We start from the raw sequence: 17160 nt of genomic DNA, 5'->3' as shown, positions 1-17160 counted from the left end.
TTGCCAAGTCATTTTGTAATGTAATTTTTTTTTTTTTTAATTTTAAAATAGTAGAAGGATTTTAATCCAATTTTATGTACTTTTTATTTTAATAATAATTGCAATAACCTGCGTATTAAACTTTATAATTTCATGTCTTAAAAAAATGAAACATTAAGTAACATTTAAGCCGATTAGTTATAATTTAGTTAATTGTAGTTATTATTTAACGATTTCATTATTAATTAACTCATTATCTTCATTAATTTTACGTGGAATTTTAGGAATTCAAATAAAAACAAGAAAAATAAATAAATAAAATCTATCTGGCAGTCCAAACAAATGCAATGACGTAACTTAACCCTACCGATCCCGATAGGCTAGAAAATAAAACGATTTAAACTAACCAATTGTTAAATGCAAAATCGACCAATGACGGAACGTATTAATCGAATTAGAATATTAATTAAGTTTAAATACACCAATAAGAAGTGGTAAGACATTTTAAAAGTCGTTTCCCGCGAAATTCATACGCCATGAGCTCGGGAAGGAATTCGAGGCCAGAAAGCGATGTTTGCAGGAAGAAAATTGTCAAAGGATCGCTTCAGAGGATGGACTTCAGCACAGAAAGGCTCATGATACCTTCAGGGAAGAGATTATCGGATAACGAAGGCAAGGGCACATCAGTCAAGAGGATAGTGGCACGTAAACAAAGGGAATTGCCATCGAGTAATACGCCATCTTCCCTCTTTATTATAGTTTTAAGCTTTATAAGTAAGAATATACAACACGTGGAGTCATTAAAAGGTTATCCAGAGTATTTTGGGAAGATCCTCTTTCAGGCTGCCATTCTCCTCAAGAAATTCACCATTTCTTACTACACTACCCCGCAGTCTAAGAGTATTAGTTACAATTTACAGCTCTTCATGTCTGCTTACAAAGAGCAAGTGCTATCCAGTCTGAGTATCTGCAACGGTCTCCTCACCATCAACGAGTATCTGATGCCTCTCATGCTGCTCACTCGGTTTGTCACCGAGCTGCAGCTGACCGGATGCCATTTGGGCGACAACCATGATCTCATCGATCACATAAAGCAGTTGAAAAGGTAGGTAATTATTTAAGTTACCAGTAGTCTATGATGCCAAAGATGTCTGAGCTTTTTGGTCTCTTTGACGCCAAACTTTGGTTTGTCTTTTTGCTTAATCATGTGCACATGAGCTACAGAACTAAGGATTATACACATGTGATTGTTTGCTTACAACAAGCATATCTTTACACAATCTATGTCCTACACAAACTGTGTTAGCAAAGGGTATGTATTATTATTGTAGCCTTGTACAGTAAAGGTCAATCAGTACATACAGATGCAAAATTAAGATTTTATTACAACTTTAAGTAAATTATATAATCAGTTAAACAAAAATACTACCCACTATTTACTGCACACACTTAACAATATATTTATCCAGTATAAAAAACAACAACTTAATAATAAGAACTTGCACATGATTCTGAATATATTGTACAGGCCTGCATTGAGCAATTGTTTAACATAATTTAATTGTATATCACATAAAAATTAATTTTATTTATGTATGTTGAATGGCTACTATGTATTTTAATTAGTTTGTGGCCTTTATGTCGTCATTAATGGGAGCAATTTAAACCGATGGAATTCAAAATATTTTTATTGCTGCAGGATGTTTGTTGACATTGAAGAAACCAAACTAGAAATGACCAGTTTCTCTGGTTTTCGCGTCAAATGCCGTACGTTACTGTGTCTGCCGGATTGTCTATAAAATTCCAGTTTGTGCTAGTGGGTGTTAAAGTATTCCATTTTAAAAATTATGCAATTTGACTGTATAATTAGTTTCTATAATTATGATTAAGTGTGTGAGAGTAGGTCACTTGTGAAATATTTTATGCTCCACTTTTCATTCTGCTTAATATACTGTATTAAAATTTATCAAAATGTTAATTAATAACCTGAGAAATTTAATTTTTGTTTATCCTTAAAGGGTGTTTTATCCAAAGACTAGTGAAGCACCTATCAAGAAATCAAAATTTATAATGGATGCATAATCTTTAATGAGTCCTAATCCTACTTAAATGCCATCACCTGTTTTCCTTACAAACTGCATGTAATATTAGAATTTAATTCTTTGTTATGGTTATTAAACAAATGAAAATATAATTGTAATTATTTAACCGAAGGATTCAGTGTTGATATTTAGTTTGGTTCTCTGAATGGCAATAGATGAGAATAGTAAAAAATGTTCTTGTTTAATATAAAAATTGTATAGTTTGTCATACAGAACAAGTGAAAAGAACAAATTCATTCTATTCAATTGATTCTCTATTATTGTATGGGTAGAATAAATTGAATACTTTGATTATGCCCTTTCATAATAGACCAAATGAGTTTTCCAGATTTGGCTTTGTCTTTTAAGTTGGCACAGATCATGATCATTCTTATTTTCACTCTATGCTCTATTTAAACAGGAATAAGTTATGTTGTGCTGGGTTTGCAATCTATTCTTCTCCTTGTTAACATTTCCTTGATGTCTAATAAGATATTTCATAGTTATTAAGAAATATATACAATAAAGTATTGATGAAAAAATTATGACTAGTACTCATACAAAATTCTAATTTTGTTGTCCAAACTTATACATTTTCTTCTTCCACTTCTATGCTTAGATTTAAACTTACATAAAATTGTCTGATAATGCATGTCTTGATAACATGATTTCCTATACACAGAATGTATCCCCATGTTGGACAGAAGTCCACTGTAATCTCTATTGCTACTTTTACTACTACGAAACTCACATTGGCCAAACTGTGGAACACATGCCACACAGCTCTTCTAAACCTTTGTTGCAGCTTTCATATATTTATACAATTTCTGTAAATGAGCAACTGGAAGACTGCCTGAAAGAGAAACAAGTTGTTGAGAGTGCAGAAGAAGCAAAAGAGGTATGTATGGATAGACAGGAATGGTGAAAGATTGTCATGTATGGGTGTAGTGCAAACATGCAAATCATGAAATCATGCAAATAGTTGTATAAGTGTTCTTATCACAACTGTTTGCATGTCCCAAATGCATGAGTTCAGCAGGTCACATAGTGAAAGTTTGGGCAAGCGTTCCTAGTATGCTGTCCTGTCCATATGATCTTCAGAGAATTGAAGATTGCAGTTTTTTGGGGGGGAATGGGAAAGCCACTTTTTTTTCTTGGCCACCCCTTTAGGGAATTACTGATAATATAGATAGATAGATGTAAAATGTCAAGACTCTCCACATACTGAATTAGCAACACAGCTGTCTATTATTGTTACAGAACAGATTTATTTAGATTTATCTTTTGACAGTATATAACTGTCTGCTTCAGGCAGTAGGCCTATTATAAGTTCAGTTTAATTCAGTGTTATATAATTTCTTTTTATAAATTTGATGCATACAAAAATAGTACATATATTTAAGCATAACCTGTAACTTGAATAAGCAACTTTGAACTAAGCGTATATTTGGATGAATCAAATTTTAAACGGTTAGTATCCTAACATTAGTAGGTATGTAAGAAAGGTTGTTTTAATACATATCTAAATGTATGCATTCTTAACCTAACAGTAATATTTATTGTAAATAGTGATATTTGTGTTACATATAGATTATATGAAAACACAGTTTTAGTACAGTTTCAGTAGAGAACATGGTTGTCTACTGTTACTGGCTTCTGTTATATCAAGGTTTGGCCAATGCTATTCTAAACTTCATCTAAATCCTCAATATTCTGTTAATTCCTGAAATATAACAGCATAATCATAGAAGCCTAAAGGTTCCTTCAGTTTGTTACCAGTATCTTAGATCTTCTCTAATTCCTATCCTTCAATGTTTTCTCACTTGTGTAAGTGTTCTTATCACAACTGTTTGCATGTCCCAAATGCATACTTTCCCACTATTCTATAAAATTTTTTATAACTAATCAGAACCCTTTAGTTTGCCATTACTTTTACTATCCTGTAATAACTATGTTATCCTGCAAATATGACCTGTTCAGCATGTCTCATGAAATTTTAGATCGTAAAGGCTAATATTTGCCTGTTTTGATGGTCCTAACATAGTCACAAACTCATTCTTATGAGAGAGGTTGTGGCTGAAGTTTTCATCTCTAAAACATGAACATCGAGTGCCATCATCTTGTAAGCCTAGAAGTTTGACAATGGTGTTTGGAACGTTGAGCATGATTCCAATGATGTTTCAAATGCCATTGTCAAACTTATAGACTTACAAGATGGCAGCGCTCAACATTCAACATTTACATTTTAGAGATGAAAACCTCAGCCGTAACTTCTCTGTTAATTATTAATCTTCTAGTTTCCCTCAACCCTCACTACTGCTTTCCTTTTGTAAACATTCAACTGTAGCTGCTATGCTAACATAAAGATGGTCATTTATTAGAGCTAAATCCCTTTAAAAATTAATAATTTAACTTATGACAAATAAATTTGAAGCTCTTTTACACTGTTTCATTTTTCAGTTTGAGGAGATTAGGATTAAAGGACAATTGTCTCACCAATGAAGCAATTCGTAAATTAAGTCTTCCATTTAGAGTCATGGGCAAGGGAACATCAAATCTGCAGGAGATCGATATTTCTTGTAAGTCTTGTCTTCAACTTCTACATATCTGTGTGCTCGTTCTATATATATTTTCTTATGTTTTCAGGTAATCCTTTGATAACCAAGAAAGCAGTCTTTTGGCTGTCACTGTTTATAAATTTAAAGATGATAAATATTGCCTGTACGGGAATTAATGTGAGTTTTCATTTTTTAATAAACTTACACTTTCGTTCTGCTTCTCAGCATGTCGTGTGAAATTTTAGATTAAATTAAATTGTCACAAATAGGATTTATGATTATTATTTTATTTTGATTAGTACATTAATATAATTTACTATAAATATAAGTTCTACTTCATAATCAATGTGGAATTGTTTTCCTTTGCATACATAAGTTTAATCTGCGGACTGTTAGGCTGTGTACACATTAAGCATATTGCATTGCGTTAAAAGAGCGTTAGCAGCGTACACACACCGCATTAGCTCAGCGTTTCATGACCGTTTAGAGGAGCGTGCGCACTGGCACAGTTTGGAAATGAACGTGAAAGTAATTGTGTTGTGTGTGCCTCCTCCATCGTCACTATAAAAGACAATGGCAGAGTCAAAGAGAATTTTGGGTGCACCCAATATTATGAGATAGACTGACGCATGGAATGTTTGTGACGTTGTATCCAAAACTAAGACAATGTGAACCCAAGTTTTTTAATTCTTTTAGAATATCTATAAAATCATTTGACAGTGACTGGTCTCTTTTAGATTTCATCAATAAATAGATCAGTATCGAAATGATCGTTCTCCATTTTGGCCAACGTGTGTCCACTCTACCCGAAAACGCGCGATCGAATGTACAATAACATGGCAGCACATGTATCTCAAAACGCACGGCTGATGCCCGCGAAACGCGCATTTTAACAAAAATCTATCAAAGTGCATTTGAATGTGTATATCTATGCAGAACTCTTGGTTCTTTAAAACGCGTGTTTTGGTAACGCGCATTTAAAAACACCTAATGTGTACACAGCCTTTGTGGTTTCCTGACTGACAAAGTCACTTGTCCAAAATGCATCTCTCTGCTCTTTAGAAAAATGATGCAAATTTTCTTAATACTTTGTCCAATCAGGAATCTAATTTGCAGGATAATCCTGTAAATATCTCCACAGGATAAGTGGACGGGCATAGATGGTCTGTGGTTCATCTGTGACTTGGTTTAATTATGATAACATAATTTGTCATCCAATTATTTGTGTGTATACTCATGTCAATTAAATTTCAGGAGGAAAACTTGAAATTAATAAGAGATAAATATGGATTTACCAAGATGCACGTTATTTTCAATCCCATAAAGACTGTTGGCTGGGCCGACAGTCTAATATCACACTGGATCGAGGAGACGCAGAAGTCCCCGAGAAGCCGAGAAGATCCGCCAATGCTGAGTGGTTTTTGTGAGTATTTTTTTAAAGTCAAATTAAATATTGTCATTTATTTAAACTAATTGTGAGAATTTCTATAGTTTCGGTTAGGAGACGGCCTTCTAGTTTTCCATACTGTTCTCACCATACCTCCGATCATGCCAAGCAACTTGTCATTGTTCGGCCTGGACCGTTTTAGGTGCTGGTCGGAGAAGAAGAAAACCGTGGCCAAAACAATACGGGTATCCGCTGTACGTGAAAAGAAACTCCAAACGTCGTCTTCAATAAAATTTACCTTATGTAATTTTTAAGCTTCCTGCAACGCAGAGCTTTCTGCGTGATATTTTAGTCACAGTATTTTAATTTTTATCCATTACCTGTTTCGGAAATCGGGCTTCCGGGCTTTGCGTTTACTGCAAATTCTACATTTCTGACAAGTTAAAAGTAATGTACAGTTGAACGTTGTCATAAAGTACAAATAGCAATAAACAAATAAACAATCTATTAATCAATGTAAGTCAAATAAATAAAAGTATTTTTTAGAAAAGTGTATTATCAAATTTATTAAACAATTGTTAATTATAAGAGAAAGAATACACAGCTAAGGATAATATATTTGTGCTAGCGATTAATTTACTTTCTTGCTTTCTTCATCGCTGATATGGATGCATGGTACTTGCAGACTTGATGTTTGTTTTAATTGCACTTGGTGCCTTGGCCGTTGAGGCTGAAAAAAATGGAATAAATTTACTTTTAGTAAATGATATTCTAAAATTCTATAAATTTTCTGTAAAAATTTCAGAATAATGTACAAATTCAATGTAAAAATATATATTTTGTAGTCGTTTAAATCTGGTGATATTCTACAATTTTTTACTTAAGTTTTCTCCCTGCTTTGTTTAATATTTCAGGATGGGGTAAACATTGTGTTTGGGGATGTCTTTTTTGGATTCAGGAAAAACATTGAAATTTGCAAAGAACCTAGAGTTCAAATTTAACATGATTACAATACTTTTCCGGCTGTTGTAACACGACATAAGAAAGTAACAAATCGCCAATATGTGATGACAGTAAGATTATTAATAGTGGTAAACAGATTGATAAAGGATTGCACAAAACATGGCTGTTTGCTACTGAACCAGCAGTGATTCTACTGATTCCACAATTTGCAGATTAAAGCAGTATCCTGGGATAGCAAAAACCTCTTAAACAATTGCAAATTAACTAACCTTGACAATTACAAGTTAAGAGTGCCCTCTATAAATCAACTAGGGCACAACCTTGAATAGGTTTAACCAATCATTTAATATATTTTTAAAAATGAGACGGCAATATTCCTGTTATAAATTTGAATGATCCAACAATGTTATATGACTCTTCACTTATTCTAGTCTCAAGCACAATGTTCAGAACTTTTATGCGCCTGCTTGGTGAGCATAAATTGTCATAAATGAACACTAGTATATGAGAGTATTTTTAAAAACGGCATCTTGTAAAAGAAACTATAATTTATCATATGTTAGCAGTATGTTGCACTTCGCTTAAACAAACACTGTTATACCATGCCTACCAATCTTGAATGGGTTAAATCTAGAGTTTGCAAGAAATAGGATTACTCAACTTTGTGAATGCCAAACAGATTCAGAACTCTAAACCACCACTCTTCTTGAGTGAGAGTTAACTCTCGCTCAAGAAGAGTGGTGGTTTAGAGTTAAAATCGACAGTTGATGCTTGTATAATAGCACACTCAATTTCAAATGGTGATCTACAATAGTGAAGATGAGGAAATGATTGAAATACTTTCAAGTTTTCTGTCAAATATTGTAATGTCATTAGTTCTTTACAGGAAAAAATTAATGGTGAGAGAAGTCATTTGTAACATTTAGATATAACAAAATTCTTCATCATAATCAATATATGACTATGTTCATCATTTGAAGTCATTTAACATTCCAGAGTTTTGTTGAACACTGCTTTAGAGGAGTTTGAACTGCATGCACAGTGAAAAATTGTGCTCACTGTGTAAATGCCATTTGTTCTTTTTTGCTTACAAAGTCAAAGAAGGTTTTAAGTTCCTTTTTCATCTCAAATGTCAATGTCAAAAAGCATGAAAGCAATATATGTGGGGCAGATCCAGTGGCCATGTTTAAGATGCAGAAGATGATGGTGTGCACCATTATTAAGAAAATGCAAATAATAAAAGTAGATGATGTGGCTACAGCAATGGTGAATAGGAGCATCAACATGTTCAACGACTTTTCTGGATGTTCCTAAAGTAAGCCATAATGTTACCAATACCCAACTACATTGGAAAGATTCTTCTCTGTAGAAAAAAGGAAAAGTGAGCCTAAATCCTTTATAAGTAGTGCTAAGGGATAGATGAGAGAGAGAATACCAGAAGTACAGTTATTTGGTGTGTTTATGGAAAGCAACTCCCCTTCCAAACAATAACCTTTCTTTCCTCTCCACCAGACATGTTGCATCACCACTCATCACTATGGTACAGTAATACAATTTTTTAGTTATACAGTATTTTATTTAATGTTTAGGATATTTAATTGTGTTATTTTCACCTTAAATTATGTGCGTTTGCAGTTTAAATTTATCAAAATAGGTATTATTAAGGGGCTGGGAATGGATTAATTCACTTTCCATTATTTCTAATGAAGAAAACCAATTCAAAGTTGGAACAAATTATGAGGAACCACTGTATCTAAAGTTAGTAGAACTAGAAAGCAATAATCATGAAAACCAATTTTTTCTTACTTGGTCTTATTTGTTGTTGTGGAGTCGGCTGGGGATTTGTGGGCTGACCTTTCGGTGATCCTGTCGCGGGTTTCAATCCCTTTCCCAGACTGATGGCACTAATTAAGGCATTCGTGTCCGTTAAAGAAGATGTTTGGGTGGCGCTGGCTCGTTGACCTGTTAAATTTGATAGAAGTTATTAATTTTATTATTTCATTTAAAAAATAATATTCACACAGACCTGATTCTGTTTCCCAGTCCTCTCTGTTGGTTTTTATGAAGTCTATGATATTATTAGCTATTTTGTTCATACTTGCTATTTGTTTCTAGTAAAAAGAAAATGATGGTATTAATAATTAATGTCAGCAGCAGCAAATGGTTGTAGATAAAATATATCAAGAATAAAGTCAGTCGACAAAGATTCTAACGAATACATGATTTGTTAGAATTAGAGTACATAATTACCTGTGCGGCATCCACAGACATCTGATTCAGTTTACTCATCAGCTGAAGCTCTCTGTTTTCGATTTCTGGATCAGTCTTCGTACGCAGATAATCTGGGACAACTTCATGATTGAATGCCTGAACTCTATTCTCTGTCAGACGCTGTTTAGAAATGTTTCTAAATTAATTTCAAATGAAAACTTCAATAAAATTTTGCAAATTTCTTTTCCAAATAAGCTTCTTACATATATATTGAAAGTCAAGTGAACTGTTTAGTTACAGTACTGCAAAATTTAAATTTTTTTGTTAAAAGAGGGAAGTATTATATAAATCAAATTTGTTAGGTTTTGAGTAGAATATCTGACCAGCAGCAGCAATTACCCAATAGATGCACCATGTGCATGCTTAGGTCCATTTTGTCTCAAGGGGCTTCAAAAATTGCATAGAAAAAGAAAATTTGGCTCTAGAAATTTATTTTTAAATTGTGATAACATTATAAATCTATTTAGATTTAAAAGCATGAAAGCTAACATAACATTTAATTTGTCTAGTCAGTATTACAAAAGTTTTTCTTTATTTATAATTATTTATTATTTAAAGGTTTTATTGTTTTTTATATTAAAAACACATTTATATAAAGGTCCTTATAACAAAATTGCACCTAGAGCCTCACTAGCCCATACTACTAACCATGCTTGTATCTTGTGAGCCTTTAGTAGTAGTACTGGAAGTAGATCTTGATTTTTTTTTTCATTTTTAAATTTTACCATCATTTTTGAGGTCCTCAAACTGACTGGCTAGTTTTGGGAGGGCTATATCTTGCAGAGTTATACATACACCATTGGTTCCATTGACTTTTTTACTCCCATGGGCATGATCTACAACTCTGATAAGATTCAAACAGCCTCATTCAAAAAAAATGCATCCATATCAGTAAGAAGTGAACTCTTAATAAGGGATTTGCCACCCCTCAGAGTTAACCATAACTGCATATGCATATGCAACCCCACGAAATATTACTCTCCAAAGACCTTTCTTTTTACCATGAACTAGTATACTGTCTATTCTCCACATTCTGAGTCAATCTGCACGTAGTCGTGCACTTTGGTGTTCACTTTCGCTTGCACCTTAGTCCCTACATGTGCAAGCAACTCCCCTAAAACTATATAACATCAAGTACTCCACAAACAGTCAAGTACGCTACTGGAAACCAACATGTCTCTCAACTGCATGCAACCCAAAAGTAGGCCATTTTTGGGAGCTGTATCTCACCAAGGGTCACACGTAGAGGTATGATTTCTTGTACGGGTACAATCTATAGCTCTGAAAATCTGAAAAAGTCCCGACGACCGTCTCATTCTGAGGTGTAACTGTATCTTTGTATTGCTGTGAATTGTTCTGCCTTTCCCATAGTTTCAATTAGATGTGTGTTAACTAGCAACAACTTACATTGGATCACTGAGTTGTTTTAATGTAATTATTATTATTGAATCAGCCTGTTATATAAATACAAAGGTGATATTTAAGGCTTTATACGTACCGCAAGTTCATCATCACGTTCAGGTGACAAATGAATAGGAAGCAAGACACGGTTCCTGAGTGGAGGAGTTTTATCATTTTTTAATACTTTTAAGAGAGTATTCACTTGACCAGACAATAAAGCGAAGCTATCCAGTACCGAAGGCCTAAAATTTATAAATTTTTAATATATTTTCGTATTAATAATAACTTAAGAAACGTCAATCCATCTTACCAGCTGAGAGTTTCGTATTCGGCCTCGAGTTTTATTAAAAAGGCTGACAGAGAAGTCTTTAAATCTTGAGTTCGGCTAATGAGAGCATCGACTGCTGCATCTAAAGCTTTTTCCTCTTTCTGTAAAAATAAATTTAGTTAAATTTTTTGTAAAAAACATCAAAAAAACGTGAATCTTATACTAACCTCCATCTTGGAACTTTATGCTACCTGGTGAGTATATTGTCGAAGACATTTCTCAATTTTTTTTTTTTTAGTCAAAATTTAGCACGTTATAAATATTTTTTATTGCAAATAATTTAATGTGTTAAATTATAAAATTATTTCATGTTGTAGATAAAATGTAAATTATATTCGAAAATATAGAGTACACGTTGCCAGTTCCTCGACAATTGAAGTACAGTGATACGTTTGTAAAATTTTTTGAATTTTGTTTTTAAACATTTTAAACATTGATAATATTTTCATTTTTAGTAAATTTATAGTAATACTAGCTGCAAGGACCCGCTTCGCTGGGTTTTTAAAAAGTAACGATAGTGAAGATTAAGAAAATAACATTATAGCCAATCTTACTCGTTTTCACAGAATGCAAGAATTAGGTCCCCCGTTTCTGATTAGAGATCTGGTCCCGATTCTATTTCTGAACGTCTCTTGTTCACGTCAAGTCAAACGAACTATTTTCAACGTTTCTGGAACGTTTACAATCGTTCTATAATCGAACCAATATTCGAATTTTATGTTCGAATTTAATTCGAACAAATTCGAACAAAACATTCGAAATAGAAAGCCACTTTCAACCACTTTCAGCCTCATATCTCCCGCACCCTTATAGCTATCGAGACGCAACCACCCCTATGCACGAATGGAGATTTGGGGCTACCACCACATACAAACACCATTCACGTGCGATGTGTAGTTTTGGCGGAAAAGTGAAATATAGGAACATACATGTCCATTTTTATATATAGATATAGATATAGATAGATATAGATTATAATAATTAATAAAGCAGATTTTATTGACAGTAATTAACTTTTTTATAGCTTTGCACAAACTTCATTTTAATTAATTAATTGAAAATGCGTCTAGAGTCAAATTTTGCCACCATGCAGCACTGCTAGCAAGTCAGGCCTAGAGAGACTTTAATGAAAGAGTGGTCATACAGATTCTTTACTCTGTGATACAGATAAGCGTCGCCATGTTTTTCCAAACTGCTTATTTAGCCGCAGCCACATAGTTAGTTGGGGAAATGGAAAATGCAACTTGAAACTTTTTGCCAGAATAGTTACACAACTCATTACTGATTTTATTATTTTCTACTGTGCATATTATAAATTAACTGTCTATAAATACATGAAATACATATGGGGGGGCGCTTCAGACCTTCGACCAAGATGGCGCAAATTGCGTTGGAGTATCTTTGGTGTGCCAAAAAATTAAATCAATTGTTAACTTGGTGGTTATTGTTGAACTGTTTATGGTTAGTAATTAGATTAAAATTAATAATGGCAGGAGTAGAACAAAATCCAGGGCCGTTATCTCATTCACCGACAAAGAGAGGACGACCTCCATTGACACGAAGTTCAAGTGCCGTTAAGGTGTCCAAGGATGCATGTGTAGATACAATGCTCCGTCGTCAACCAACTACACTTAAGGAGACGGAAAAGCTGAGGAAAATAGCTGAAATAGAGAGGGAGAAGGATGAAGAAACAAGGTTAGAAAATTTTTCCGAATTGGTAGAGACAGAAGACAGTTCGTCATGTACTACTCTACAACAACTTTCAAAGTTGATACAAGACTCTCATAACTCTATCACAGTACAAATATTGGACCTTAAAGCCGAAATAAATTTAATTCACCAGGAAATAAGCGAATTTAAAGCTAAACTTGGTACGTTAGAGCATAATTTAAACCTATTGGAAACAAAAGTGCCAGACTTAGATAGAAAAATAGAAGCCCAACAATACTTGGTAAATACCATTTTAAATATAACTAACCAATGTAATCTAATGTTATTTGGATTAGCGATAACAGAAAATACAAACTTGAAAGAATGTCTTACACAATTATTCCGAGAGAATATTAAGATAACAGAATTCAAAAAAGAGGAAATTCTGGACATTCACATAATAAAAAAAGAAGATCCATCAATATTGAAAGTTACACTGAACAAGGTCCAGAGAAAAAATCAAATACTTTCAAATTTTTATAAAAATAAAGAAGTATCCTTAGAAGAGCCATTTAAAAATATACGTATGTCATCCGACCTGACACAGGAATCCAGAAACCGTAGAGCAAAAATCCTCCCATACTATAAAGAAGTCAAGAAAAAAGGTGAACAGATATTTCTTAGAAATGACTATCTAATATATAAGAATAAGCAAATAACATATAGTTTCATAAATAATTGTTTAGTTGATACTAAAACTTTTTTAGAGTTAACTATCAATATTTAAGCTCCTCTAATAATAATGGTATTAAGATGTTGAGTAATCTAAATAGAGAACCTGACAAAGTTAATATAGAGGAATTTAAAGATTCGGATATTAGAATTTTATCTTGGAACGTTCAAGGACTTAGAAATAAGTTTTCCGCCTGCTATTTTGATAAAATCTTAACGAAGTATGATATTATAGGATTGGAGGAAACGTGGGTCAATAAACTAAATACAAATGAGGAATATCTTCTCCAGGCCTTTGAATATTTACAAGTTCCAGCAGAAAAAAATCTAGGTGTAGGTCGACCAAAAGGAGGAATAATGTTAATAATGAAAAAATCTCTGGGTGAAATGATTTATAGTTTTTCAACAACTTACTTTATATTCTCATTAATTAAATTGGAGTCTCCTAAATTTAATAATCAATCAGATAATATTCTGGCAATAATAGTAAGTTATTTTCCACCTTATCAAACGCTACAAAATCTATATCAAGAAATGGAAAAGGTTATAATGGATTGGATGCATTTTACCTCTTGTTGGATAATCATGGGTGATTTTAATGCAAGAATTGGTAACTATAATGATTCCTATTATAAGGGTAATAATCAAACAATTTATAACTTAAGAAATAGTCATGACTCTGGTAGTAATCCTAAAGGGAATCTATTATTAAATTTCGTTAAAAATTATGATTTATACATTCTTAATGGTCGTACAAAAGAAGACTATCCCGGTAGGCATACTTTTATGTCATCAAGAGGAGCATCGGTAATTGATTACATAATGTGCTCTGAAGCCATACTAGATTATTGTGAAGAATTTAAAGTATTAGACCACGACCTATCTGACCATTTCCCTGTACACTTGATTATTAGAGATGATTCAATCAAATCAAAATATGAAAAGGCAAGAATTAAAGAGAAAGAGCAGGTTGCGAAAGACAGATTTAAATTAAGAAAGTTTGAAACTGAAATAGGAGGAAGAATCAAGTTAATTGAAAAAATGGAGACTAATGAACTATATGATAGTTTAATAAAAATATTTAATGAATATAAGATAGAACCAAATCATTATAAGAATAGATATTCAAATAAAATAAAATCCAAATTTAAGCAGGATTGGTTTGATATGGAATGCTACAGAGCAAAGAGAAGAAAGGAAACTAAATTAACAACTTTCCGCAGGTTTAGAACAAGAGATCAATTAATTGATTATATAAATACCAAGATGAGTTATATAAATCTTATTAAAGCGAAGAAAAAGAAATACTTCAATTTAATTAATCAAAAACTATTGACTGACAGAAGCAACAAATTTTTTTGGTTGACTGTGAAAAACTACCGTTTGAGGAAAGGTTATGAAAAACAAGATACTATTGGGTTTGATAAATGGATCAAGTTTTTTGGAAAAAGACAATTAACTAATATTAATTTTTATACAGATCAAGAACAGATAGGTTTGGACAGGGAGGAGAGGATAATAAATATACCAATTCAGGCCTCAGAAATGATAAAAACTATTAACAAACTAAAAGAAACCACGGCCACAGGTCCTGACTCAATTCCCAATTGTTTATTAAAAAGACTACCACCTGAAGCAATTGACTTAATAGCGCTTAGCTTTAATTACATGTATGAAAATAATAAATATCCAGATTCATGGAAGTATGCTGAACGCATACTTTAAAATGATATATAAAAAAGGAGACCGCACAGATCCAAGTAATTATAGACCCATTGCAATACTATCAACTTTAAGGAAGGTTTTTACAGCTATTCTCGCAAAAAGATTTAATCAATGGCTAGAAGAAAAACAGTTGACGTCCGACACTCAATTTGCTTTCGCTAAAAACGGTGGGACAGAAATAGCCATTTTTATATTGGTATCAATTATTCAAATTCAGTTATCTAGGAAAAGGCATAAAGTTTACGCTGCTTTTTTAGATCTGGAGAAGGCCTTTGACTCAGTTTCAATAGAATTAATAAGTGAAAAACTAGGAAAAAATGGAGCAGATAGCTTATTCATAAATGCCATAAAATTTTTATTTGGTCATTATCATGTTATTATAAAATCTGGCAAAACTGTCTTCTCCCCCATAGATATTTATGGGGCTCTGTTACAAGGTGACCCACTATCGCCATATTTGTTTAACTTTTTCATATTCGATATAAACAAACAATTTGATAAAGTAGAGGATGGAATAAGAATTGGAACTTGTGTAATCCACTCAATTCAATATGCTGATGATATTGTTTTACTTTCAAATACAAAAATTGGTCTACAGAGAAAAATTAATTTAATGCAGAAGTACTTTACACATCTTGCGATGAAAATCAACCCAAGCAAAACTTATATTCAAATTTTCAGGAGAGGAGGAAGACTGGCGAAACAAGACCATAATTTTTACCTTTTAAACGAGAAATTGAAGCTTACAGAGGAGACCTCTTACTTGGGGCTTAATATAACTTCAACTTTATCTTTCGAAGCCCACTTTAAAAATATGAGAAATAAAGCTAATAAACTAATTAATAACCTTATATATCTATTGGTTAAAATAAAAATTAGTTCAATTCAAAAACAAATGCAACTTTTTTCGGCAATAGTGATGAACTCGATATGTTATGCTTTCCCAATATGGGGAATTGAATGGATTACTCGATTTGAAATAATACAATTACAATATATAAGGAAAATATATGGGATAGATCGAACAGTCCCTGGATACGCTATACGACATGACACAAACCGACTACAATTGGAGCCATATTTGGTATCAAGAATACAAAAATTTTATAAAAGAATGATTAACAGTGATCATCCTTGGATTAAGACCATATTAAATAATCTGAAAAGTCTAACAGAAACAAAGAAAAATTATATCAACAATTGGTTCACTAAATATAGTCAAATGCTGGCTAAATATGGAATTTCTCCTATTTTATTTGGAAATACAGAAGAAGACTGGCAATTTGGTAACCATACGTTAATAGAAAATATGTTTAACAATTCTATTCATCAAGAAATACTTAAATTACAGAGTTCAAAATTCCATCCCTGGTATATGGAAAATTTAAACTTTCCTCCTTCAAACGAATACATCAATTTTCATCTACCGTTTATAATCAAAAAATTTTATATGCAGCTCCGACTAAANCACGAATGGAGATTTGGGGCTACCACCACATACAAACACCATTCACGTGCGATGTGTAGTTTTGGCGGAAAAGTGAAATATAGGAACATACATGTCCATTTTTATATATAGATATAGATATAGATAGATATAGATTATAATAATTAATAAAGCAGATTTTATTGACAGTAATTAACTTTTTTATAGCTTTGCACAAACTTCATTTTAATTAATTAATTGAAAATGCGTCTAGAGTCAAATTTTGCCACCATGCAGCACTGCTAGCAAGTCAGGCCTAGAGAGACTTTAATGAAAGAGTGGTCATACAGATTCTTTACTCTGTGATACAGATAAGCGTCGCCATGTTTTTCCAAACTGCTTATTTAGCCGCAGCCACATAGTTAGTTGGGGAAATGGAAAATGCAACTTGAAACTTTTTGCCAGAATAGTTACACAACTCATTACTGATTTTATTATTTTCTACTGTGCATATTATAAATTAACTGTCTATAAATACATGAAATACATTCGGGGGGGCGCTTCAGACCTTCGACCAAGATGGCGCAAATTGCGTTGGAGTATCTTTGGTCTGTCAAAAAATTAAATCAATTGTTAACTTGGTGGTTATTGTTGAACTG

At 32.7% G+C, this 17160-nt stretch overlaps 3 protein-coding genes across 3 annotated transcripts; 2 read left to right on the top strand and 1 right to left on the bottom strand.

Annotated features, from left to right (window-relative positions):
- The first annotated feature begins 267 nt into the window (after positions 1 to 267).
- On the top strand, positions 268 to 6250 carry LOC111622416 (leucine-rich repeat-containing protein 42-like). Its single transcript, XM_023364795.1, has 5 exons — positions 268 to 1084; positions 4521 to 4639; positions 4707 to 4795; positions 5873 to 6041; positions 6110 to 6250. Exons 1-5 carry the CDS (start codon positions 516 to 518, stop codon positions 6205 to 6207), a joined length of 1044 nt encoding a protein of 347 aa, XP_023220563.1. The 5' UTR covers positions 268 to 515; the 3' UTR covers positions 6208 to 6250.
- Positions 6251 to 6600: 350 nt separating this feature from the next.
- On the bottom strand, positions 6601 to 11290 carry LOC111622417 (mediator of RNA polymerase II transcription subunit 8-like). The gene is made up of 7 exons (XM_023364796.1): positions 11136 to 11290; positions 10951 to 11069; positions 10738 to 10882; positions 9219 to 9359; positions 8995 to 9079; positions 8775 to 8930; positions 6601 to 6735 (listed from the first exon to the last, which is right to left on the bottom strand). Exons 1-7 carry the CDS (start codon positions 11139 to 11141, stop codon positions 6659 to 6661), a joined length of 729 nt encoding a protein of 242 aa, XP_023220564.1. The 5' UTR covers positions 11142 to 11290; the 3' UTR covers positions 6601 to 6658.
- A 2141-nt stretch (positions 11291 to 13431) lies between these two features.
- On the top strand, positions 13432 to 15075 carry LOC111622431. The gene is made up of 2 exons (XM_023364807.1): positions 13432 to 14573; positions 14694 to 15075. Exons 1-2 carry the CDS (start codon positions 13432 to 13434, stop codon positions 15073 to 15075), a joined length of 1524 nt encoding a protein of 507 aa, XP_023220575.1.
- The last annotated feature ends 2085 nt before the right edge of the window (positions 15076 to 17160 follow it).

Source organism: Centruroides sculpturatus, unplaced genomic scaffold, assembly GCF_000671375.1.
Source record: "Centruroides sculpturatus isolate CEXI.00-Female unplaced genomic scaffold, Cexi_2.0 scaffold195, whole genome shotgun sequence".
Lineage (NCBI taxonomy): Eukaryota > Metazoa > Arthropoda > Arachnida > Scorpiones > Buthidae > Centruroides > Centruroides sculpturatus.
This window is presented reverse-complemented; position numbering and strand designations above follow the sequence as displayed.